The sequence below is a fragment of the Gobio gobio genome (genome assembly GCF_949357685.1).
Source record: "Gobio gobio genome assembly, chromosome: 1".
NCBI classification, from domain to species: domain Eukaryota; kingdom Metazoa; phylum Chordata; class Actinopteri; order Cypriniformes; family Gobionidae; genus Gobio; species Gobio gobio.
In genome coordinates, this window is record NC_137097.1 from 64,642,919 (window position 1) to 64,669,690 (window position 26,772).

Below are 26,772 nucleotides of genomic sequence, written 5' to 3' on the forward strand. Positions count from 1 at the left end.
TACAATAATCCAAATATGACTGAACTCTCTCACATCCTCAATTACTACAAGCACTTCAATGAAAATTAAATGAAACTGTTTGTGTCCATGGAATGAAAGTCAGTGGTGTCCAGTGTTGTTTTTGGGCGCTATGGTCTTGTATATGCACAGAAATAATATAATAATAACCTTAATAATAATAATAATAATCTTCTTGAGGAGTTTGAAAAAGTCTGTTTTTCAGGAAATTTTCAGGTTGGAAAATGATGTCATATGGTGCAATCGAATTGTCTTGAGTCAAAAAAGTAAAATAATTTAGTTTCTAGCCCTTATGGTTCAAAAGTTATTAGCATAAACATGAGTGCAGAGTTAGTGGCGCTAGAGCAATTGAGTTAGAGACTCCAAAATTGCTATAGTTAATGTTGAGACTGTCCTCTATTTGTCTGCCATAGACTCAAGAGCAGAACAAGAAGAAGAAAAAACACTAACGATTATAAAAAGTGCCATTCGCAACTTTGGTGCTTGGCCCCTAAATATACACAAATTCAATCATTAACTACCATGCACAATACATCAAAACAACCTTATCATCAACCTCTCAAAACAGGCAATACTGCAGGGCAAATTCATGTCTTAACCTGTGATTGGCCTTTAGTTCTCCAGCTGTCTTCTAGCTTCTAAACTAAAAACATCTAATAAATACATTTGCATAGTCAGCTCAGAAAAAAAAAAGCCTTCAGTCATTTCAATAGCATAATGTCTTTTACGTCTAAAAAGTTTAGGAACAAACTCAAATCTTTAAATAATTTTTTACAAAAAATCCCTACATTTATTTATTCTTGATTTCAAAGAAGGCCAAAGTCAAACTGCATACTTGTGGCAAAAGCAGTGTGAGCAATGTTGGTGTTCAAAGTGAACCACCACAGATGCAGAGTGTTTCCATAATGATCTTCTCCTGCCCTCCAGCTGTGTTTAAACTGGAAGTGTTACTATTAGGAAAAAACCCAGCCATGATCACCCATAGTGAAGGACCATCCACGGGGGAAAAAAAGGCTTTGAAGGCAACATGGAATGGGGTTTTTAACCCATTTTACTTCCGTAAAACTCATATTTCCAAGTAAAACAGGATATATGATAATAAAAGAGGAATAGGAACTGAAAAACAGAGGGTTGAAAAACAGAATGGATTATTTCCGTAATATACAAAATAGTACCCAAAGAAAAAGGAAAAATATCAACAAACATGTCCATGAAAGAAAGTGCTTAACCACAGGAGGTCAAACTAACAATTAATAAGGTTTTATTTTCTATTTTACATGAGGTGTGTAATTCACAGTTATTTATTTAATTGTTTTCTGGAAAGTTACATAAATCATGATTTTAGAATAAGCAAGAATGGGTAACAAAGTAGCAAAATAGTCCAAATAAAACTTACTGAGTAGGGCATATCTTTTAGTTAAATAGTTGAATTTTACGAATGTGATTAACACAATATTGTACAGTGAAAATTTTTATTTTGAGGAAAGATTACTAATGGTGCTTTCACTCTGGCAGTTTAGTACGAAACGGGGAATTGTTCACATGAAAAACTGCTAATGTGAAAGCTGTCATGCGGCACGATGTGGCGCGATTGACATGAATGTGACAACACAGACTCGTTTGCGCATTTGTGCAGGAAGAAAAGGACTCGGACCACAGCAAACGTGCCTAGTGTGAAAACCCCTAAGAAAAAAAACGTTTTGGCTTTGGAATAAAAGGCACAGATGTTATTCACAATAAGTGTGTATGTGTGTTAAGAAGGCAACTCACCAAACAAGACCTATAATGGCCTAAAACCATTGAACCTGTAAATACACAAAGATAGACAATGGAGGGGAAAGTCCCAAATATGTAAAAGGAGACAGATGACCCCTTATCATTGATTAGCAGTCCCCCACCACACCCCCTTGGACCCAGAGTCCCACTGGTACAGCTTCTTTCCCTGCCTGAGCCCCAGGGTTGATCTTATTGTTGGGATATGGGATTTACTACTTCTTCCTCTGTTTGTCGAGCAGCAATAAGAAAGGAGCTGAATTGGTACAAGCTGTTGAAATAGCACCACAAGAAAACAGCACTACTGGTCTTGATCCTATTTTTGGTAAATTTCACAATGCATGCAATCTTAAAGTATTAAGCCCTGACATAAGCATCACATTCAAAAACCACTTTTGTGGTTTCCAGAAAAAAAAGAGTGGAAAACAAGGTTTAACTGTACAGCTCCGCAAACATGACCTGTAGAGGGCATGTGAGAGGAGGAGTGAGAGAGCAGACAGGGAGAGATACATCAATCACTGTGCACCTGACCTGGAACACAGTTTGATTCCCACTAATTACGGCCTGTAGAAGACTTAATGGCGTAATTAACGGTTTTCATGGAACTAAAACCAGACCACATCTGGAATCCTCAAGGGTATGTGTGTCTCAACAAGCCCACCAGAGTGTGAGAAACTGCACTCTCTTGTGTACCAACAATCATTTAAAGGGATCACTATCACAGCGTTCACTATAGGGTTGTGGAGGTTGAGGCTACTTAAATGTTTTCATTTCATGGTGACAAAAGAAGTCTACATATTTCTTTAATTGCTTTTTAAAACAACACAAGATTTGGCACTTCTTTTATTTGTTGTTTTTCTATTCATAGTTTCAAGCACTGAATTGGAAAGACTCTGATAATGGGAGTACATTGACTAATTCAGAAAAACTTGCAAAGTACACTTACATTTTGAGAGGACACCTTGACAAAAAGAATCTCAATCTGAAGGGACAACAATATAACTATTCCCAATAGTTGAGTTTTACTCCTAATAGTGGCCATCTGTTTTTACTGCCACTTTATTATGGCCCGCAATAACTATACAGTCATCCTGTAATCTCCACTGTGCTTAACCTGGTGCAGGTGTTGTGCACTTGGCATAAGCTGCAAGAGACTGGAAAGTGTGCTGGAGAGTTAGGGCTTTTCTGTGGGACTGACCTCTGTGCCTTCTTCCCCCCCAACCCCTTTTAGCTGGGCTTTGATGGCTGAGGTCTTGCAGATCCCGACAGCTGCTCCCAAATTAGAGACCAGGAGACGACACGACAGAGCCCTGGAATGCCAGGATCGCCCCATTGCTTTCCCACTTCAGAGCTCTGGCAAATCAAACAGTACTGTGGATGTTAGACATTCCCTTCAGTGGGAAACATTCCTTCTCATGATGCACCCACAGTGAACGAAACAAAAAAATTATAAGTATTAAAGCCGCAATGAAGTTTTTTGGCCCCCGGCCCACATCACCTCTGTTTTCTAGAGCAAATGCACAGTGCCGAGGCCAACCTTCATCTGATTAATACATGGTGGATGAAGGCGAGATACAATCACATTATTTATGTCTGTTAGCCTGATTTCACAAAAACCAAACTGATAATATTTCATTCGGACAAAAGTACACTAGACTCACTAACATGTAAACAAGCTGGACAAATGTAAGCTACTACTGTTTCTAGGTTTGTTAGTTCAACTTTGCAAATAAACAAGCTGATTTGAGTCAGATGGAAGCATTTACATAAAATCTAAAAACGATTACAAATTATTTAGTCTGACTGAAATCTAAAGTGCATGGACTGTTGCCCTTTCAGAATTGTTCATTTGTTTTCAGAGGCGAGTTGGTTGAACGGAGATCTGAGAGCTATGGTGAAAAGCTGCTTTCTCTTGCATTATCAGGTCTCTAATTAGTGTCTACGGACGCACACAGACCAGGTCATGAAGGTCAGGGCGGCCAGAGGCAGGGTTATTTAATCACGCTGACAAAGAGGAGGACCAGGATATCAGTGATTGGGTATTGTAGATGGTCAGTGGAATGTGATTCCTTGGTTGTGAACTGTGAACCACACCCAGTGCAATAACCCTCACCTGAGGCAGTGGGCTATTGTATTCATGGAGAAAAGAACATAATGAGTAAGGAAATGAAGGATTGAAAGAGTGAGGACTTAAAACAGAGTGCTTGACAGTGAAAGAGTAAATCAGATTGGAGATTCTAGAACTACAATTACTGGACTAACTAAGTATTAACTAAATCGGCGAAGCTGCACAAATAGGGAGTCGAAGAGATCAACACTGGGAACGAAAGAGAGGGAGGATGTTAGGTTTGCGACTACAGACTTAAGCCTCTAGAGAGAGAGAAGTCTGTCATGCTGATTTTTCGTCTCTCCAACAGTGCAACTTCTTGTTTTCCTTCAATATATTTTAATAAAAGTGGTCTTAGAGCCTCCCCCACCCGGCCCTCGGGCCAACGTGGAATGTCTGCTCCTTCATCCCTCCTGCTGCTGGAGAAAAAAAAAATCTAGTAAACTTCCATCACACACTTGACCCGCAGATCCCTAAATATGGAGAAATGGATTACAATAAGCCTTCACTATATTTCCTGTACTTCCCCTTATACATTTCTGGTTAGATAAAGACACATGGATACAGAGGCGAGTCTAAAACATTGCCAGGAATACTCCAAACAACGAAATTCCCTGTTATGAGGACAAACAAGGCTAAGGAAACTATGCCTCTCTGTGTTCACTATATCTCGATGAGTAAATCCTGTATGGCTTGTTTTGGCAAGAGCGTATTGGTGGAGCTGAGTGAAAGATCCTCCACAATATTCTTCTGTTAAAGATGGTTATCCTTAAAGCATAAGGTATGCAAGATATTTCATCACTGCCAGCGCTCTGCTCCTGTTACACGCTATTCCATTCTCCAGGTCTCAAAACTGCTTAGGCAGTTTCCTTCCTCAACAATAGGCCTGGGTCAGTTGAATATGATTTAAAGCTAAAGGGCCAATGGAATCCGTGAATAAACCACTTGCCACCCTCTGCATTTCCTTTTTTTCCTCTCTCTCTCTCTGGAATTAATCCCGTCTTGGGCTCAGCAAAGCCAGCCAAGTGGCCAGTCTGTCAGGAACTTCCACTCTGTTGAAGTGAAAGAGCAGCTGCATCGCAGTGTGTGATAACATCCTTGGAGTGAATATCTAAAGTAGCCTATCGGTGATGATGAAGAAGAGGATGATTTTGATTAAAAAAAACCTGATAACAATGTGGATTTAAACAACAAAGAAGGTGATTCATTTTATGAACAGGGCTCTTGACAGACTGCTGTGTGTTTTTACGATGACTGACAGTATCCACATAAGAATAAGAATGATGCAACAAGTATTATACATTAAAGCAATATGTGCAAAAAAACTGCATATGAAAATTACACCTCTCTTCCAAGTCTGTTTATATCAGACTTAACCGATACATCTCTGCTGGGGAGGTCGTCCAGCGAAAGCCATGTTTGTAATAATTATACACCTTTTGTAAGAGAGCTCTGCCATTGTGATCTTCTGGCTGATATTATTGCTGTATCCATGCCAATTTGTCGCCTTCTCAGTCTTCTTTACGTTTCTAGGAGAAAAAAAAAAAACAGATCATGGTTTGGCTGATGCTAAAGGGCTGTGCTGAGGCAGGCACGTACAGGTGAAGTTGTGGGTGTAGTTTCACTCACCTCTGTGAGGAGGCGTGGGAACCAGAGTTCTGCCAGTAGTGCATGAGTAACAAGAGCCTGAGGGAGTGTGGCGTAATCTCAACTACCACTTTTCTTTTCTCTTTTCCTTCGCCACTTACACGCACAAAGATACACACGTAAACACAGTGAACCACTCAATCATTTTAAGATCATCAATCTGTGCATGAACTCTGTGACAATGTCCTTCATGTTTGCCTCATGCATTCCCTCTTTTAACAGATAATCATAATGGAGTTAAACTTGACACTCACGCTGAGATTTAGTTTTTTATTACCTTTCCATTGCCTTTTGTGGGCAATCACACAAAGGGTATGATTAAGCTAATGCAGGTGGATTAGTGGGAAAAGAGATGAATGTTGTAAAGAGACAAAGCGCACGAAAAAAAGACGGACAGTTAGGCGTCATCAACCTAAATCACTTTTATCTGCGATAACTTGCTGAGGGAGTATGCAAATTATTTATGAAGCACAGACACAGATTTATAGAAGCCTGTTTCCACCTCAGAGTAAAAATTTTAGGTTTTTAAGTTTAAAATTAAGTTTAAAATAAGAAACATAACTGATATAAAGTTGCAATTGTAAGACATGAAGGTGCAATTATTTTATTCAAAATTGGGCTTCAGATGAATTGTACTTTTTTTTTATTAAGTCTGAGATCTAGCTATTTTTAAAATAGCCTTCATTACTGTAATACACATTACATTTTACAGCAATCATACTGCAATGACAACAGCTAACCTTTGCACTTAATAAGCCGGCTGACTACTACCAAATGTGAAAATGCAAACACACAACAGATTTTGCTATACTAAAGAGGCATATGTAAGTGACTTAAGTGAGTTAAGTACATAAGCCCCGGCCTCCCTAAAGAAGGCAAAAAAGAATGACAATAGATTAGAGATAGAATACATATCATAGTCTGGAGTGGGGGGCGAGTGAGTGTGTGTGGGTGCCGGGGGACAGTGGGCTGGCAGCTGTCGTTGCTGTTCAGGGGCCCATAGGTCCCGGCCTACCTCTAATGACCAGACCAGCTGTCGGAGTTGCGACTGTGAGGATGTGGGGCTGTGCGAGGCGGGGAGGGCATGAGAACTACCACCCCCCTGTCCTGAGGGGCGTGTCCCTAGCCTGTCTCCCCTCCTCTGAAAGAGGGTGATTGATGGCGCAGGGTTGACACCAGGCTCGAGGAACAATTGACTCGGGAGGGACGGAGTCTAACAGAGGCCTAGGGTTGCCTCAAACTCTTTTTCTTCTCTTTTTTTCAGAGGCAAATGCAGGATCAATTGAAGTTGTAATTCGGTCATTTTTCTCAATATGTCTCTTTCTGACATTTTAGGTTGAACATATGCCACTCTTAACATCCTTCAAAGACCTTTTAACCAGTGCCAAGGGAACGAGACATTCCATCACTTATTTGTTTAGTGATTATTTGTCAGATTAGTCAAATGCGGCCTCCTTCGCAGCGACTGACTAAATGACCAGACATTCCAGCAGACTCCATGCACAGACGCCACGGCAGAGATCAGCCCAAGCCCCGCAGTGCAACCCCAGTGGCCCTGACCACTTGTAGGTGTGGTTTAGTAATACAACCTCTGGAGGCAAGAGCAGAAAGACGAGCAACAGTGTAGCCGCAGGCATACTGTGGGTTATCAGTGTATCGGTATTTGAGCTTCAGCTCCAGGGCATTTAACACAGCCCCTGACCCCGAGCACTAAACCTCAGGACCCTCTCAGGAACCCTTTTCAACAAGTCGCCAGTACCTCCTGTCCTCGAGTCAGATTTACAGCCCTAGAGAGGAGGCAGACGCGGAGGGGCACTGTCCTGCAGCTGTCCACAGCGGACTTAAGTAGTTATTTCACACGAAAACACAGCAATGGCATTCAGAATTCCACCAGCTGGCTCTCGTCCAGCCCTCATCTGAAATATAGTTCCTGACACTGAGCAGCCAGCTTTTGCACACTCGACAAGTTCCTGCACACAAACACAGACGTCAGTAAAAGACACTGTGAACAGATTCTGATGAGCTGATGACTTGTTAAAAGGGACCGGGCAGTTTGCACTGGAGATGGGACAGAGTTGTACTTTCTCATGGCTTAGACTTTCTGGGTTTGGACCCCTGAGATCAGCAATTAAACCCACCAACTGGACTCGAATCACTTCTGCCTTGCCGGCAGCAATCAAGGAGGAGAAAAAAAACAGAACATGAGATTGAGTGGGAAATGCGCCAAAAACTAAATGATCCCCTTATCCCTAAACATAAACATTCCGTCGCTCCCACACATCTACAAGCACTGTGACGGAGCACAGTTTCACACAACTTAATAATAATTTAGCGAGCTGGTGTGAAAATCAAACACCTTGTCTCACAATGCCGGCAGTGATCAATCGTTCACTTATTTGCCCAGGATAACAACCTCTTTGTGTAATGCGTGTTTGTGTGTGTGAATATGAGAGAGAGAGAGAGAGAGAGGAAAGTGGGGGGAATGTGGTAGGAGAGGTCAAACTGAGTGTTTTAGGTCATAATAAAAACTGATTTACTTCGCAAACTTTTGAGCCTGAAATAGAACAGCAAATGCTCTACTCTTTATATATACAATGCATGTGTAATGGATTTTTTTTTACTTGATCGGTATGTTTATTTTGAGGGGGAAACCATTCAAAATTGCAATATTTTGGCATCAATATAAGAAAATATAACAGTGTTTTGTATTTTTGACTATTAGATTAGACTGTAGATTTCTGCTTGGGAAATGCAGAGGAGTAACTGGGAGATGACCCTCATTTTCCTACCCCACCAGAACTACAGGATTAATTTATTATCACGCAAGGAGCAGAGAGAGGGGGAAGAAATGTAGGTGTGAGAATATCTGACCATGGAGGAAAGACCAGGAAATGATTACCGGCAGAGAATGGTGACATCACTGGTATGACCATAAATGGACACATCCAAACCTTTCCTACAGCTTCTCCTCATAAGCCAAGAAAACAGAGATGTCTAAACTGAAACGTCTATGAACAATACTCAAACCAATCGCTGAACTATGGAGCCGAGTGCAAGCCAAGGTGGTCACAAAAGTAACTCTCTGATTGGCCATGACGTTTCTTAGTAGGGGTCTGCATTGCTGATTGGCCATGAACAGTTTTGTGGTGGGGGCTCTAATCCTCTCCACACTCTCTGCAGGCGCTCAGTGGAGTTTTCCCACATAAATCACACTGCACTGGGGTGGTAAAATCATTATTGTCTTTTCAGGACTCGTAGCTTGCTAGCACTAAAAGGCCAAGTAGTATGCTAGGACAAATAGTTCACACACATCCTCCTCTCTAAAAAGGGTAGGCAGCATTTAAACAGTCACAGTTCACGCAGTCTTTTATCACTCAGGGCTAAGTATACTTTGTAGTAGTCACTAAAAACCTGATGCCAGAAACAGCTTTGCAACGCAAATATTCTAGCACTTGTTTCATACATTTAGACAAACATATGAGTAACGTAACGCTGAAGTCACATTGCATACTAGTAAAAATAATTATAAAATAAAAATATTACTATAAAAACATTTGCATTGAGCGTGTAAGAACAAAGCAAAACAATATTATTGATCTCAAATCTAATTTCAAGGCTATATAATAGAAAATGTTTTAAAGTCACAGTATATATTTATTTTATATGTGACCAGTGCTGGCAAAAATGAGTCCCAATGAGCAAATTTCCAAAAATTACAGTAGTTAGTTTTTTTCACATTCTCTATTTAAAAAAACCTTCAAAATGTTGCATGATTTGTTTGAAAATCAAAATAGACTAGCCTATAGCTCGAAATTATCCCTGTGCGCATTCTGACTTATTTTACCAGCACGGGTCATATTTTTTTTACTATGTCAAAAACTGATTTAAGTAAGCAATTCATGTTTATTTCCACCACAACACAAAAGCTGTCACTTTCAAAACACTGATCTCTTTGTTAAAAAAGTCTGACAAAGCAACGTAAGCTTTATCAACGGCATGAGTTTGGGGTGGGGACTACCTGTTTGACCAAATAATTGAAGACCGGTGGAGTGTTAAGGAAAACTAAAACTCTATGAGGTGCAGAAATTTTACAACAAAAAAATCTAGGCCTTCTTAATACTAGATTTTCAATAGCCAATTATAACCTACCAAATCGTTAAACAAGATTGGCGAGTTTTGATATTAATGATGAAAGCCATTGTGCTACACTAGCAGAAGACTCCTCTCGTTGATAAATTCAAATGCAGTTTTACAGTTTTCAATCCCTTCTTCCACAGCTTGTTACCCAATTATAGTTTGTATGTATGAGTTTGCAGTCATCATCGGCAATCTCCCCTGGGATGTCTGGGGTTAAGTGGGTGAAGAGAGAGGAACAGGGGCGTTTGGCTTCCCACAGGGTGGTCCACCTTCAAAAAGTAGATTCACCATCCCACTTTCATTTAGAACAAGGCAAACACACAGTACCATTCAATCCGCACAAAGAACAGAAAACAGTATAACAACAAAAAAAAAGCAGACTGGATTACAAAGCATTATTACGTCACAATAGTACTCAAATATGTGGTGGTGTTTGATGCACATCAATATAGTTGGTCAAGAGTCTGTACAGCTGAGCAAATGATGTCCGTTAACATTGAATTACTCGTTTGGAAATACCACATCAATGGGATGGGAACTAATCAGAAACTAGGCAGACGACCTCTACATTTCCCTGAGTACCCAGGTGCTGAAGGCAAGCATGAGAACACGTTTACCTTCACCAGCAGTAAACAGGGCAGTAAATCACAGTGTCCGTCACCTTGTTGTTTGTCTGATGTTGGAACCCCTCAGAGCTCTGCGAGAATCTCATCACCTTTCTTTCCCTTCATTTTACTTTCTAAAAACATACACACCTCTGCAGTTTCACACGCTGCTGACATAAATCAACAAATTACATTTTTATTGAATGCTCAAAACATTCAATACCATAAAGAAATCCTCTTTAAAACTCATGTTTATAATATATATTAGGGCTGGGTATTGACACAAATTTCACAATTCGATTCGATTTCGATTCACAAGCTTTCGATTCCATTTATAGGCCTATATAAAATGAGTGCTGTCAAAATTAGCGCGTTAATGCATGCAACTAATTTTTTTTGTTTTTGTTTATCACGCCAAAAATATTTAACGCAGCATCCTTTGGATAGCGTTACATTATTTGATCATTCTCTTATTCATGTAAATGCTTTTAAACTATTTAAGCACGACAAGACAATGTCTATGTGACACACACGACGCACAGAACAACAAGTATCTGCGCACAAACAGTTTATTGCGGTTTCTAAATCGTATTATAAGCTACTTTCTACCGGGTGTCTGTTAGGTCACAACAATGTACTAGGGTAGCTGAAACTTTAAACTATTAAAAGAAAAGGCTCAATAAAATATTGCATAGATAGATACACTACGCATTGATATATATCTTCCCTTTGTGTTTTGAACTCTTCAATGCGGACGGAGCATTGAACTCAGGGTGCGTTCACACTTGTCATGTTTGGTTCGATTAAAACGAACCCTGGTGCGATTGCTCGGTTAGTGCGGTTCATTTGAACATATGTGAACGCTGCCATCCGAACCCTGGTGCGCACCAAACAAGCGGACCGAGACCGCTAAAAAGATGGGTCTCGGTCCGCTTCCAGACGAACTCTGGTGCGGTTCCATTGATATATGAACGCAACACGGACCAAAGACATGTAAACAAACCAAAAACAGGACGTGATGTCACAAGTTGCAACGCTACAAGTCAGCTGATTTGACGACGCGGAAAGATCGGTGTATCCAAAACGAGTAGAGGGCAAACGTGGAGCAACGAGGAGGTAAAGTGCCTCATTAAAATATGCAGATCTTCGTTTCTGCATACAATGGAGGAAATCCTGGGGCCTGTACCATGATGGTAGTTTAACAAACTCAGGGTTACAGGATTAGTTTTGAGTTGACAAAACCAAACCAATCTATTCAGGCTTTGTTGGTCCCATGATGCTGATCATCAGCTTTCTCTGTCAACTCAGGCTTTGATCCTGAGTTTAGGAGTTTAGCTGTGACATCAGCAGTGAACAGCCAATCACAGGCTGTGGATCAGTAAAACTGAGATTCACTTCTCACGAGAGAAGCAGTGTGATTAACTTCACTCTTCTGCAGAATATACATGATTGAAAAATATTAAGAATTGAAACAAATTTACACAGAAGAAAAGAGCTGTCGAGGACAACTTTAAGAAAAATCTTATACATCAATGCAAGTAAAAGTTATGAAGTTAGTTTAGTTGATATATAGAGAGAATTGAACATTTATGCTCACATGTAATTTTTTATAGATTTAGTTATTGAATTTAAAGCTTATTTGTATGACCTTTATATAGGCTATTTATTTTAATATTAACAAAATGCATATTAATGATTGATTTACTAAAATTATACATGTGTAATTGATTAAGGGTATAATAATTACATAAATTATTTTTAAATAATTCAAAATTATTATTATTATAAATAAGCATTGTTAAAAGCCAGAGGCTTAAGTCTTTAATAGCCATTTGCTATGTAGTGACCTTTAATTTGGAGAAGAAAAAGGGGGAGTGACTTTATTGCATCAGATATGTGTCACTTTGCTCACAGCTGATTGGTCCAATTTCAGTTTGATATCTCTTATCCAGAACATAACCTGCCCTGGAGCAGGTTAGCTGTGGAGGGTAAGTTACTATGGAGATGAACACAGCTAAAAGCCAAACCACTTTAATGGTACCTTAAACCCAGGATTGGCACAAACTAAGCTTAAACATATCTGGCTAGCCAGCTAAACCGGCTTCATGGTATAGGCCCCTGGTGCTGTTTTGAATGTTTTGAACATTTTGTTTTGAACAGCTCGTCGCAAATTCTCAGCTGGTGAAAATAAAACCATATATACACGCATAAAATGATGGCGTTTAACATCCCATATCCCTATGCCTTTGGTTCGGTAACTTTAGGTTCGCTGTTAAAAATGATAGTGTGAACGCTAAGCGGACCTGGGGCCTCTACCATGATGGTAGTTTAACAAACTCAGGGTTACAGGATTAGTTTAGAGTTGACAAAACCAAACCAATCTATGCAGGCTTTGTTGGTCCCATGATGCTGATCATCAGCTTTCTCTGTCAACTCAGGCTTTGATCCTGAGTTTAGGAGTTTAGCTGTGACATCAGTAGTGAACAGCCAATCACAGGCTATGGACCAGTAAAATTGAGATTCACTTCTCGCGAGAGAAGCAGAGAGATTAATGTCTCTCTTCTGTAGAATATTACATGATTAAAAAATATTAAAGGGGTCATAGAATGCCATTTTTGTACAAGTTAATATGATTCTTTAGTGTCTAAATGAAAAGTTTGTAATATACTTTAATTAAAAATTCTCATTAGTATTGTAAGAAAACACTCATTTTACCTGGTCAAAACCAGCTCTGTTTTCAGCAAGTCATTTCAGTGTATGTGACTTTAAATGATAATGAGCTTTGCTCACCCCGCCCCCTCTGCTCTGTGGGGCGTTCGGTTCGACCCGACACAACACCACAACACACGTGGAGTGTTGCCTTGACAACAGTTGAGGATATATTTTCGAGAAATAATGCTGGCAACGATAGTCTCTGAGGACACATCTAAGCAACCTTATCATTTTGAACCGGAGTCGGACCAGGAACAAGATGACGAACCCATCGAAGTTCGAACAGGACGTTTCTGAATGGTTGGTTAACGTCAAGTCACTTTGATCTATCTTTGTACTGGCAGAGTAGCGTAGTGAGATACGAATGCTATGTGTTTACTGATGTATGTTAGTTCATTGACAGATTGATGTTATGTTATAAGATTTTTTTTGACATTACTTCTTAATCAGTAACAGACACCGTTATAAACCATGTACAAAAGTAAGCTTAGTGTAGTGTTACCACGTTAACTTTATCACCCGAGTACACAGTTTGTAATAACAACCATAACGCGTTGTTCATTATAAACATGGGATTATGAATTATATTGAGAACGTCATACACAGAAAGCATGCCGTAATGTAACTTACCCTGTAAACTTTAGCCTCATTCATCGTGAAGCATGCAAGCGATTTGCAAAGATTAATATAAAGGTTAATAAAACGTTACACTCACATCTTCCTGAGGTGCAGCAGGAACACAATCCTTTTTTCAAGAGCAGCTTATTAGCAAAACCTGCTTTATACTGACGCTCGTTCATAAAGCAGTCTGCTGAGAAATGATTCGCGCAAACATTGACGTTGATCGGGGGGAATATTCCCTTCTAAAACAAAACTCAGCAGCCACTGGGTCTTCAAAATCAGAGTCATCAAAATGACTGCTGTGTTCGTTATTACACCCAACAACACAACACCACAATCGCTTAGACGCCATTCTGCTCCAGCGTATCAACAATGGCGGACTGATGACAGCTCGCTCAGGGCGGGTCTGTGTTGAAACGCTGCTGTCAATCAACAATCTTAGGAGGGGCGTACACCGTGTAACGTCACACGGTCAGACGGCTCGATTTGAGACAGGGGAAAACATATAAAGAGATTAAAAAAAACACTGGATGTATTTTTATCATTATAGGATGGTTGTGTACAGGCACTGTCAACACACATTTCCGTATAATCAACTTGTAAAAGTGCATGTACCATTATATGACCCCTTTAAGAATTTAAACAAATTTACACAGCAAGAAAAAAAGAGCTGTCTATAAAAGAGGACCACTTAAAGAAAATATTCGCTACGTCAATGCAAGTAAAAGTTATAAAGTTAGTTTAGTTGATAAATAGAGAATTGACTAATGTAGTAATTTTTATAGCTTTATTTATTGATTTTAAAGCTTATTTGTATGACCTTTGTATAGGCTATTTATATTAATTTCAACTAAGTGCCTATTAATGATTGATTAACTAAAATTATACATGTGTAATTGATTACGGGTATAATAATTACATAAATTATATCTAAATCATTCAAAATTATTATTATTATAAATAAGCATTGTTAAAAGCCAGACGCTTTAGTCTTTAATAGCCATTTTCCATGTAGTGACCTTTAATTTGGAGTAGAAACAGGGGGAGTGACTTTATTGCATCATAGATGTGTCACTTTGCTCACAGCTGATTGGTCCAATTTCAGTTTGATCTCTTATCCAGAACATAACATGCCCTGGAGCAGGTTAGCCGTGAAGCGTAAGTTACTATGGAGATGAACACAGCTAAAGCTTAAAACCCAGGATTAGCACAAACAAAGCTTAAACATATCTGGCTAGCCAGCTAAACCGGCTTTATGGTATAGGCCCCAGGACCATATGTTTTGTTTTTGTTTTTTGGTCCGGACCAAACGAACCGAACTACAAGTGTGAACTCAGTGTTGAACTCCGTGTTGCTTCAAGCGCATCATCCTGCGCACGGGATGCGCATAAGTGCTCTGTATTGGACCCTTTCGTGTTATAATTCTTTTGTGCAATGAAAGATTATTAATAGCCTTTCTTGTTCTGCCCAACCTATAATGTTGCTGCCTCATTAGAAAGCTGCGCAATAAAGTATATAGGCCCTATTTCTATAAATACATTTCATTGTTTTTCATTAATGTATTTTACAATGTGTAAGTTTTACCAGATTTAGCCTAGTGCTACACTTACTAACTTTTATTTGTTCCCCACTATTTTTTTCCCACTAAATGTTTAGATTTTATACAATTATTGTGCACTCATGATTTTTCTAGAGTAACTTTTGCTGCTGAATTATCCACCATCTAGTTTAGTAGTATTTTTGTCTTAGATTGTGATTATATATTTGTTTAATTTGTTGTTTTTCTTTATAATGAAGTTGTCTGTATTTAGTAGATTGTGTTTAACACACAAGATTGATTATCAGTTCAACATACTGAGGTATAGAAATTCTACATTTAATTTTTAAACAAAACTGCGCTGGTATTGGAACGGATTCCAATACTCAGAATTTTTGGTATCGGATCGGATCAGTTCTGAAAAAATGGTATCGGTGCATTCCTAAATTATACTGTAATGTTGAATGTCTATCCTCAATGTTTTTAAAAATATACATTTCATACATCATCAGTATCAGTATTAATATGAGTGGGCCTTAATTCATAAAAAGTTGCCATTACAACAAATATTCAAAATATACTGTCTTTAAGTTGTTTCTACATTAATTAAGAGAGTAACTGTGAAATTATTACAATGTAAAAATATTTTTTAAAAACAATGCTTTTAAACACGATTAAAGGGATAGTTCACCCAAAAATGAAAATTACCCCATGATTTACTCACCCTCGAGTCATCCTAGGTGTGACATTCTTCTTTCAGACGAATACAATTGGAGTTATATTAAAAATGTCCTGGCTCTTCCAAGCTTTATAATGGCAGTGACTTGTTGGGTAATTTTTGAAGTCCATAAAAGTGGGGTTACTCTTTAGCGCAAGTTGACTTACGTACTGCTGACCGCCGGTGCGCCGGAAGCTTGTTATTTTAGTCTATAAAGTTTTAAATATGGATATTTTTCTTACACAAACTCGCTATTTCGTTTCAGAAGGCCTTTATTAACCCCCCGGAGCCGTGTGGAGCAGTTATATGATGGATAGATGCACTTTTATGGACTTCAAAAATGACCCAACAATTCACTGCCATTATAAAGCTTGGAAGAGCCAGGACTTTTTTAATATAACTCTGATTGTTTTCGTCTGAAAGAAGAATGTCATCTACACCTAGGATGACTTGAGGGTGAGTAAATCATGGTCTAATTTGAATTTTTGGGTGAAATAACCCTTTAAAGGGATAGTTCACCCAAAAATGAAAATTCTGTCATAATTTACTCGCCCTTAAAGTGTTAGTTCACCCAAAAATGAAAATTCTGTCATTAATTACTCACCCTCATGTCATTCGACACCCGTAAGACCTCCGTTCATATTCGGAACACAAATGAAGATATTTTTGTTGAAAGCTGATGGCTGAGAAAGGCTTCAGACAGGCCTCCATTGGCATTCAGTACATTAATACTCCCAAGACCCATAAAACGTCGTTACAAAGTCCACCTCACCACAGTGACTCTACAATAATTTTACGATGCGATGACAAAAGTTTTTGTGCGCAAAAAAAAAATCAAAATAACACCTTTATCCAACTTGTTATTGTTTTCCGTGTGAGCCTCCACGACGCATGCGCGAGAATATGACGCAGATCCGGCGTTCGGACACATGACCCAGAAACGATTTGTTTACAAGCAGAGGAAGACGCGCGTGTCTAAGCTGTTGGATTCTACATTGATCGTGCTTTAGGTCTCGGCGTAGTTCTCAAAATGGGGCTTAAGTGTGCATTTCATGGATTCCCGAACCCCGGCGCTACGTCATATTCTCGCGCATGCGTCGTGGAGGCACACACGGAAGACAAGAACAAGCTGGATAAATTTTTATTTTTTTTTCACAAAAACTATTGTCGTCGCATCGTAAAATGATTGTAGAGCCACTGTGGTGAGATGGACTTTGTAACAACGTTTTAAGTGCCTTTTATGGATCTTGGGAGTATTAATGTACTGAATGCCAATGGAGGCCTATCTGAAGCCTTTCTCAGCCATCAGCTTTCAACTAAAATATCTTCATTTGTGTTCCGAAGATGAACGGAGGTCTTACGGGTGTCGAACGACATGAGGGTGAGTAATTAATGACAGAATTTTCATTTTTGGGTGAACTAACCCTTTAAGTTGTTGCAAACCTGTATGAGTTTCTTTTTTCTGCTGAACACAAAAGATGATATTTAGAAGAATGTTTGTAACCAAGTAGATAGAGCAACCATTGACTACCATAGTATTTTTTTCCCTACTATTGTAGTCAATGGTTGTGCTTGGTTACAAACATTCTTCTAAATATCATCTTTTGTGTTCAGCAGAACAAAGAAACTCATACAGGTTTGCAACAACTTGAGGGTGAGTAAATTGAGACAGAATTTTCATTTTTGGGTGAATTAACCCATTAATTGCAGAAAAATTTGCGATTAATTATTTTGATTGACAGCACTAATATTAATGTAATCTTAACATGGTCACATTTTGAATCGCCTGAGGTGCACATATGAAAGATTTCATGTCAATCTTAATGAGACTAAACTATTTTCATTTTATAAGCTAACACAATACTTTGAAATTTTATGGCATTTTGCACTTTAACAGGTTCCTTCAAAACATATGTGCATGGCTCTATCACCATTAATCATCATGTTTTCTCTCATATTTGAACTAAAACAAACTCAAATTACTAGAAGAACTCACTCTCTCTCAACTCTGTTATCAAAGCACTGTAACAACAGAGCCATTTATATGGATCTTTGCCAAGTCATCTGCCAGCCGTAACCACAGTGTGACAGACATACAAAAAAAATTGCCTCCCCTTCACAACAGCGTGTGCATGAATTAACCTCGCACACAACAAAACAATAAACAAAACGGCGTCCCATAACATGGCGGGTGAGAATGCCTTCTGTTAGTACTCCAAATCCACAACTATTCAAAATGACATCTCAAAGAAGCTACATCAGACAACTGTTGCTTAACATTCTCCAATTATCTAGCAAAACCAGAAGAGAGCCCCGATAATCTGAAGTGCACACTCCAAGAAATATAAATACTCTAGGAGAGTGTTTGATTAAATATAGTAGACGAAAACCAACTTGAATTAACCAATCAGGTATTAAACCACAACCAATAAGAGCAGGTGCTCAAGTTATGGTTTCTAGTGAATTATGGCAGGTTATGTATCTCTGTTTGAAAACAAATTGTATATGACATGACATACAGCTTAGCCATAGATGTAAGCCTATTGCTCGGCCATTTCCAATACAGACCCACCAATATTCAAATTCTGGCAGACAGAAAAAAATATATATATTATAAATAATGTTTTAATGTAATAAAAAATCAGTTAAGATTAAGTTAGGACTAATATTATTAAATCTATTTAATACATTTTAAAATGATTAAAAATCCAATTAAAAAAACAGAAAATTGACATTATACAACATTGCATGACATGTATAATATGAAACAAATGCATATTAATTTTGAGATTTGATAAAGGTCATGTTTAATATTCAATTATAGGTGTTTTTGAAGATTAAAGGGTTAGTTCGCCCAAAAATGAAAATTTGTGTCATTAATTACTCACCCTCATGTCGTTCCAAACCCGTAAGACCTTCGTTCATCTTCATAACACAAATTAAGATATGTTTGATGAAATCCGAGAGCACTCTGAACCATAGACAGCAATTTAACTTTCAAGGCCCAGAAAGGTAGGTAAAAAAGTGGGTAAGACATCGTTAAAATCATCCATGTGACTCCAGTGGTTCAACCTTAATTTTATAAAGAGACGAGAATCCTTTTTGCATGCAAAAACAAACAAAAATAACGACTTTATTCAATAATTTTTGTTATAGTCTGTCTTTCCTTTGTGGACCTTGGAAGTGTTCATTAAATCGCTGTCTATGGAGGGGTCAGAGAGCTCTCGGAGTGCATCAAAAATATCTTCATTTGTGTTCCGAAGATGAACGGAGGTCTTACGGGTTTGCAACGACATGAGGGTGAGTAATAAATGACAGAAATTTCATTTTTGGGTGAACTAACCCTTTAACTTTAAGTGAGCCTGAGATAATAGCAAAGGTTATCTAAATGTAAATGTGCACAGCTATATATCCAATATCGACCAACACTGAAAAATAAAAAACAAATGTTTAATACAGGCCAATAACTGATATGATGCTGAACTACTAGTTTTCAGACATAACATAATAATTACCCACACCTGTGAAATAAAATACATGTTATGATTTTGCTAGAGGATTCAGGAAAACAATCATTCTATAAATCTCTTCTGCAGTAAATAATACCTGCTAGATAGGCCAAACAAACTTTCTACTTAACCCAAGATGATCTCATTCGTTCTAACGAACTCAATTGTTGTGAGCTTGTTAGATTCCATACACATTGCTCGCACTAATTTATTCAATGATAGATGGGGGACAAACCACATCCCTAAATGTTAGTGTTTTGCCACCTCCCCCCTCCTGCACCCCCTGCAGAGAGAAACTGTGTCATAATGCAGTACCTCTTTTCTCATTCAAATGACTGCTATTGTCTCTGTAAGCAACCAGCTCTGCTATGTGCCACAGAACAACTGAGTCTCTATATGTTGCAGAAAATGAGTACACCAGGGCAGGGTGTACTGAAGAAGCCTCACTGAACATCCATGCTGCTTTGCGAGAAATGAGGGAGGGAAACGTCTGCTCTCATTTCCATCCAAGAAGCACAATTCATATTCTTTAGCCCAATATCATGTACACAAACATGTTGCCCTATATGGGAGACTCCAAGGCCCCTTCTATGCAAGTCAAATAGACAGACCAAATCTCCAGAACTAAATAAAAAAAGTTTCAAGTGAAATGTTTGCATTGTTCTTGTTTGTTTGACAGAAATGTATGCAAACCTGTGGAACTTCATAATCCTAGTGTACAACGTTGTTATGTTGCTATGCTGTGAGTCAGATTAGCTTTCATTAGCACGGTTAACATGATTTAATTGTTCACTTAAAGTGTTTCAGTATATTAAACATTATACTTGGCAGTTTAGGGTGATTATTGTGAAATTGTGTTAGCCAGACTAGGCCAAGCAAGCAAACCTCTAATTCACCTCAGGTTTGCTGTCTGCCCATACACTCCCTATATTATTTTCAGTTAAATATATATTTTTTTTTTAAATAAATAATTATATGCCTAAACGTAATATGATTCACTATTTCGCCCCTCCTTACCGTTTACTGGCATCAAATGTGTCCTCGACGTAGGCCTACTTACCTTTGATAATTGAATTGGTTTGTTTTGTTTGATATACAAAGAACAAACGTTGATCTCGTTAAAGTTTTAAACTTCTACAGACTTGGTTTTCGGAGGGAAGACATTCGGATTCACTTCGAAGCCTTTGACGAACCCGCGCTATTTACTCCGGCGGAAGGGCGAACCACACACTGGAGTGAGCGAAGGCTTGAGAAGGGGGCGGAGTGATACAGAGCCTGCCGGTGGACTCCGATTCGAAGTGGGTGAAGTGGAGAAACTTTTTCAAAAGTTCCTGGAGGTGTTTCGAGACGCACGGCAGCCGAGTCCGAGCTGCAGAGGGAAATACAGAATTGGACTATATCGAAAACGCATAATTTCTATGAAATTCACCCGAGTTAACTTTATGACGCTGCTTCATCTGAATGTGATTCCTTGGAACTTCAATCACCGTGTCATTTTTTAAAGGATGTATTATTGCTAACATCTCAAAAAAAGGAGTAGGATCGCGTTTCCACAGAAATGGGGAATTACAGTCTTTGGATATTTCTGTCAATTTTATATCTGGTGCAAAATAGCGAAGGTAAGATGACCTGTTTCTTTTCTCCCTTTTTGTCTGGGTCTAACTGTTTTATTGGGACATGTGTGGACGTATAACCTGTTACATTAGAATAAACGAAAGAACTTAAAACACCACCTGTCTCCGATATATTCACTTTCTTTTATGAGATTCAGAATCATTTGCGTCTTTGCTGGCAGCTTCTTGGTGTTTGATGCAGGATGTGCCATAATTGATAGCTTGCGTTTTTGTTTCAGTCCATCACTGGCATACATTTTAATGTAAAGACCTTTGCTCTTTTTTTACTACGCACCGAATATTGTTGTGAACATTATGCACGAATAATGCTGGGCAGAACGCACGAATATTCAATGATGATGGGATTTAAAGAGTTCACACCACACGAGGACTTCTCTTTGTTGGTGAGGAATGTTGCATTTGCTAAATGCTTGTTGTGGTATAACCTTTACGAGTTTAGTTCTTATACATAACATAAGACGTTTTTAGAGGGCATTGTATTAGTTTGGTCTGCATGCATTTTGTCCTTGTCTGAATAGCTGAACCGTGAGAAAATAACAGTAAATGTCCGCTTCGCTGCACTGGTAGTAAGCGACCTATCAACGTGCATCCTAATTGAGATTGTCATCAGGGGTATACTGTTAAATCACTGCACTAGATTCTATCTAAATTTGATATTTTACATGTTTGATATGATCTAAAAGACTTGATGAAAGGAGTTTTGTTGGATGCTTTTTGTTTGAATGCATAATGCATTTAATCAGCACTTTTGTACAAACAACAATTAGCAAATTATCTTTGTTCTTTCATGGAGGTGGTAAGGAGCGAACATAAAATACATTTGTTTTGTCCAGTTTCTTACCATAACGTTCTAAAAACTACCTTTGTTTGCTTGAGTTGTAATGCCATTTTCTCTTGTTCTTATTGTGAGTTAATACCGTAGTTGCACATATATGGAAAATAAATAAAATACATATCAAAATAATAAATCAAAAGATGCACGCGCTTGCCTTTTGAAGACAACAGCTACCAACAGGACGCATCTTTCTTCATAGCAAACAGTTACAAATATAACGACAAGAGTGCTGCTGCTTTAATGAAGTATTAGAATATTATCGTAAATCATACCCCTTCTATCGCCTTTCGGATTTGATAAGAGTTCACGTGCTGAATACTATTGTCATTCAAACAAAGCGGGAGACTGTGTGAAAGAATCTGAATGTTATCTCGCGGCACTCTCACAGATAAGACTCAATGTATGTGTACCAAAGAGTAAATAAACCTTAAGCTATGAGGGACCGTCTGTACTTGAAATGTGCCTGTTGTGTGGGTTTCAGTGAAATAAATGAACTGTCTCATTTCAGGGTTGTTGATTGTGAAAGGTAATTTGCTTTTATGGTTGAATTTGAAGTGGTCTCTGCCTCACTGTGCCCTCTCTTTCCACAGGATTGCGCTGCGTGGATACACACAGGCCGTGCGAAAATGGAGGAATGTGTATCGATTCAAGATGCTTGTAAGCTTACAGTTGTCATTTTTATACTGCAAATACATTTTTTATATATTCGATACACTATAGTTTTGATGTTTAGTTCAAACTCCAAATTGTTTGATGAAGTTACCTAGTTTTTTTTGATGCATAACATTCACAGTGGTGTGTTCTGAATCTGAACAGGTGGTACTGGATGATATTTGCTATTGCTGTTATTCAGCCTTGGTTAACTTATTATCACACAGAGTTTCAGTTCGATGTTTTAATGGCTTGTACATGTAGGAGGCCTGTTTTGGAAAGTGTCCAATGAGTTATAGAATAATTCACCAGATTACATGACTCATAGTTAACTCAAGTTGGACCATATAATTTTGTGCTAACAATAAATGCCTACTCTACACCTGTCCGCAAGATATCAGTCACATTAAGTACATGATTGAACATCCGATAGAGAATCTATGTGAGTGTTTTTTGCTCATGGCAAGTAGTGTAGCGTTCCTTCACACAGGCTGTCTTCATTGTTTATGCTAATACAAAGTGATTGTTATCACATGAAAGCCTGGGGCTGTTGTTTTATGTTTCCCGCCTGATTTGGAAAACTGTGTCTGTGCACTCTAGCTTCCATTCATGGTGATTAGTGTTTTTTTTTCCAGGAGCACTGGTACGTGGGAACCACTCTCAGTGGTTTTATGTGATGGCCAAATTGATAGGGTGTTAAACTAAAACGAATACTTTTGTTTTGTATGTGTATCTCTTCAAACCAATCAACCATTGAAAGCAGGAGTTTTTTTTTTCATTCTTTATTTGAAAATGTGCATTATCTTCTGCAGTCATGTTTATTACTTAATGGTATGTGTTCACTCCTTTAAATTTCCTTAAAACAATGTATCACAGTCAAGTAAAACTGCCCCCACTGCACTATTAGTGTTCCGTCTTTTTTATAATTGATATAGCTTGTAAATGTTAGTTTTATAAGAATAATTTAATTATTTAAATATATGTAAGGTGCTCTTGTTGTGTGCCCTTAAGGAATAATCTACCTGCTTAAACCACCCCACCATTAACTAAAGAATCTCACACCCCCAGGCAAGTTGTTATTGCCTGCTCACTGGCCAGGTATCCTGGATGAAGCTTCATTGTACTTTAAACCTGAAATTTGAATGCAAACTCACACCAAGGGGTGTGAGTAGGCCTAACTGGGATTTATGTCCTAACGGATTGATGATTGTTGAGGGAAACCAAAGCCTTAAGTGGTAGGGCATAGCTGAAAGCCATTGGTTTGTTTCTTGAAACTTGGTGTGTATTTATAATTCTCATAAAACTCCAGAGTTCGATTAATATGGCAAGGTGGCACTAAAATGCCTTTTGTGTTAGTGTCACATTATTAATCATTACCCAGCACACCTCAAGCCAAGTTATGAACACAGCGTGTTAGTAAATGTGTAATGATGTTAAATAGTGCTTTGTTCTGTTATCATTCCTGCTCTACTCCTCTAGTTTTGTTTTCTCAGTCTGTAAGAGTTTATAAAAAAGACCGGTTTAAAAAGACCGGTAAGGTTATTGTATGTGTGTGAAGAGCAGCTCACTCACAATCTATTGCGTCGGTGTCAGCAGGTGGTATTTTTAAGTGAAAAGGATTAAAAAAAGACGACTGTAAATGTCATGCCACACAACACAGTAATACAACCATCTGGAATGGCCGGCCACAAGAGAGTGGTTCGACCAGTCCTTAAGCTATGGGGACAGTAGACCCACTCCAACTCCTTCCCTAGAGATCCTGATGAAACCAGAGATCCAAAACAACAGAAAGGGACCTTTATTCCTCCAGATACCAACCTGTAACCCAGCACCACTGGAGAGACCAGAGAGAGGAGAAGGAGGAGGACTAGAGAAGAAAGGGCATATGAGAGTAAGGGAACAACAGAGAAAAGAGTGAATAATGGCACTTTTAGCAAACAGAGGCAAAGGTTGAACTAGACGACGTAAGGAGTACTGGTTGGGACCTCAGAATTTCACAAGAACACCAAGCTGTGTTGAAATCTGGTCTCTGAGGGAAAACCTTGGCAACAAATCTTCCACCTGTTCCTCCCCATGACGTTTTCCTTCCTTACCATGAGAGCTTGTGTGCCTGGAGGAAGTTAATTGTCCTATTTAGTGTAGTATACTTGCTGTGTGAGAGCTCCCTAGTGACCGTAATATTATGCGAATATGCCCCTTAGGACTGTAATTGTTACCTGCTCAATTATTTCGACTGTTGTTTAACCAGGGTCTGTACTGAGCCCTAGTTCTTGTTTGGCTCCTATGTCATTTCATGGTCCCCTGCGCTGAGAGCTTCAGTAGCTGGTGCAGTCCATGACAGATTACAGGAGTAATCCTTCTCTAACTCTCTCCAATGAGTGCTTCTTTACAATGAGCCACAGCCCAATGCTTCTTGGGGCTACTTTTATGAGCTGGCACAGGGTACACATCTGGAATATTCAGGGGAACTGTTTTGTGCTTTTATTGTGGCACCGGTATGTAAATCATATCATATAATCCCTGTAAAATTTCTGTAGCTGGCAAACTGACCCCATGGTGGTGACACCAAGGGATGAAGTCTGGAGTATACAGGGGATACTGCTCTGTGGACCCGGTTTTTAAATTCTGGCCCTGTCATGGTCCGTCGCTCTTTGAATCCCTTTTCTATAGGAAATGCAAGACATGGATCGACAGCGCACTTGTTGTGAAGAGTCCAGGAATGTCACTTTAGGTGAAGAGTCAGGAAGCTCTGTTAAAGTGTCGTCGTGCCTCTAATCTCATCCCCCCAGTGCGGAGAACATGCAAGCAAGTGCAGCCACGGTGTGGGATAGTCTCGACTGAAGCAAAGAGATAATTAGGCAGATTGTGAGAGTGTCATTCAGAGAGGGTCCAGCTGGAAGAATAAGGCGGGGGTGGGGATGTGTGTTGCAGAGAGGGGGTTGTGCTGGGGTGTGGAGGGACAGCTGGTGGATGTTGTGATGGTAATCCAGTGAAGTCAGACCCTTACAAAGGGGGAGCGGAGGGCCAGGTGCTGCCATTGAGCGGCCTGCCGCCCCATGCCGAGACAGACGGGCCTATGGAGGAGAGGAGCCGGCGGCCCACGGGCCTCCTAACACATGCTCACACACACGCAGCGAAGTGATGTGGAGGTTCTCCATTGTCTCTGCAGGCTCTGCAAGCCCAGGCCACTGTCACTCTATGAGAACAAACAGTTGAGATTAAAGTGTATGAGCCACAGAGCAGAGAAAAGAGACATCAATGTTTGCATTTTCCCACTCATTCGCTCAAAAAGGAAGCGGTTACAGTGGGGCTCTGTCCGTTATTGATGGTGTCGCCTTGACCCCAGTAGCAGAGTGAGTCTATAAATTGTGAGTGTTGCGTTTTACTGACCCATGGAAGCTCTCTGCCTCTTAAGAAATGATGTATGAGGATAGTTGGACATGAAGCAGGCTCTGCGATCACTGGCCTTCTGCGAACTAAGAACTGTAGTTTATTTACTTAAAATAATTAAAGGTGCCCTTACCAAAATAAATAATTCACAACTAGGCTTACAAGTTGATATCGAAGGCCTCTGTTGATTTACTTAAAGAACCGTGTATACCGATAGTTTTGTTTATATCATAAAGGCTGGAAAACTGTTTGTTTATATTGAGTTTAGCACTTGAGAGATAAGTTACTTTCCCTTAATATATAGTGGATTAGTGTGGAATGCTTTGTAAGATTCCTGCTCTGCCGCCACTGCATTCATTGCTGTCGTTACCTCTAGTCTATCTATTCAGGATCCAGAATATTCAAGGAATGTTTTGAGCAAAACTGTCAAAATTATGTGTAAGTTAATGTCTGTTTGCTGAATGGATTGAGACATCCACTTGAAAGTAAGCAGATTGAGAAGAGAACCCTACTGATTTGATGGGTTTGGAGTGTAATTGAGTTTGACGGTAGGGTGAATGAAGTGGCTAAGGTCTATATGGTTTGATGCCGCCAGCAGTGAGTCCTGGTTCCCAGGCCCTGTCACAGGAAGTGCTGACTCCTGACCCCTCTACTTTACTCACATCCTGTCTATCAAGACAGCTGAGGAGATGTTATGATGTGCTATTGCCCTCTCTCTTTTTCTAAATCCTTATTTGACCCTTCAGATATGTTTTGTGTGAGTGTGGCTCATCTACTGGGGTCCAGAGAGGCATAATCTACTTTAACCACCTATAAATTCTTGATTCGAACATTTGCTAATCACTTTTAGTGAATTCAATCTGATATTTTCACACACT

The 26,772-nt window shown here is 39.2% G+C and overlaps 1 protein-coding gene across 1 annotated transcript in view; it reads left to right on the top strand.

The window, feature by feature from the left end:
• The first annotated feature begins 20,755 nt into the window (after positions 1-20,755).
• notch3 (notch receptor 3) overlaps positions 20,756-26,772 on the top strand; it is a 29,529-nt gene continuing 23,512 nt past the window's right edge. Inside the window, exons 1-2 of the mRNA XM_079831166.1 lie at positions 20,756-21,003; positions 22,444-22,510. Coding sequence (XP_079687292.1) covers positions 20,943-21,003; positions 22,444-22,510 — 128 coding nt within the window. The 5' untranslated portion in view covers positions 20,756-20,942. The remainder of the gene's footprint in view (positions 21,004-22,443; positions 22,511-26,772) is intronic.